At 71.4% G+C, this 433-nt stretch overlaps 1 protein-coding gene across 1 annotated transcript in view; it reads right to left on the reverse strand.

Annotated features, from left to right (window-relative positions):
- SOX7 (SRY (sex determining region Y)-box 7) overlaps positions 1-432 on the reverse strand; it is a gene marked incomplete at its 5' end in the record, with an annotated part of 6719 nt that extends 6287 nt beyond the window's left edge. The window contains one exon of the mRNA XM_011942842.1: positions 201-432. Within this exon, the coding sequence (XP_011798232.1) occupies positions 201-432 (232 nt within the window). The remainder of the gene's footprint in view (positions 1-200) is intronic.
- Between the last annotated feature and the right edge of the window lies 1 nt (position 433).

Raw genomic sequence — 433 nt, forward strand, 5'->3', positions numbered from 1 at the left:
CCCCGCCCGCTCCCCCTTCTGCCGCCCTCCCGCCGCTCACCCAGCATCTTGCTGAGCACCGCGTTGTGCAGGTCCGGGTTCTGCTGAGCCAGCCGCTTGCGCTCGTCCTTCGCCCACACCATGAAGGCGTTCATGGGCCGCCGGATGCGCGACTCGTCTGCCGCCTGGCGTTCCCCGCGGCCGGCCGGGCTGAGGCTCACCCAGCATCTTGCTGAGCTCGGCGTTGTGCAGGTCCGGGTTCTGCACCGCCAGCCGCTTCCTCTCGTCCTTGGCCCAAACCATGAAGGCGTTCATGGGCCGCCGGATACGGCTCTCGGAGCCCTTGTCCCCCGGGGGCCGAGGGGCGGCGGGCGGCGACTGTCCATCCGACAGCTCGGCGTCCAGGGCCGGGCACTCGAGCCCCTCGGGCCAAGGGTAGGTTCCCAGCAGCGAG

Source organism: Colobus angolensis, unplaced genomic scaffold, assembly GCF_000951035.1.
Source record: "Colobus angolensis palliatus isolate OR3802 unplaced genomic scaffold, Cang.pa_1.0 Scaffold210, whole genome shotgun sequence".
Classification (NCBI taxonomy): domain Eukaryota; kingdom Metazoa; phylum Chordata; class Mammalia; order Primates; family Cercopithecidae; genus Colobus; species Colobus angolensis.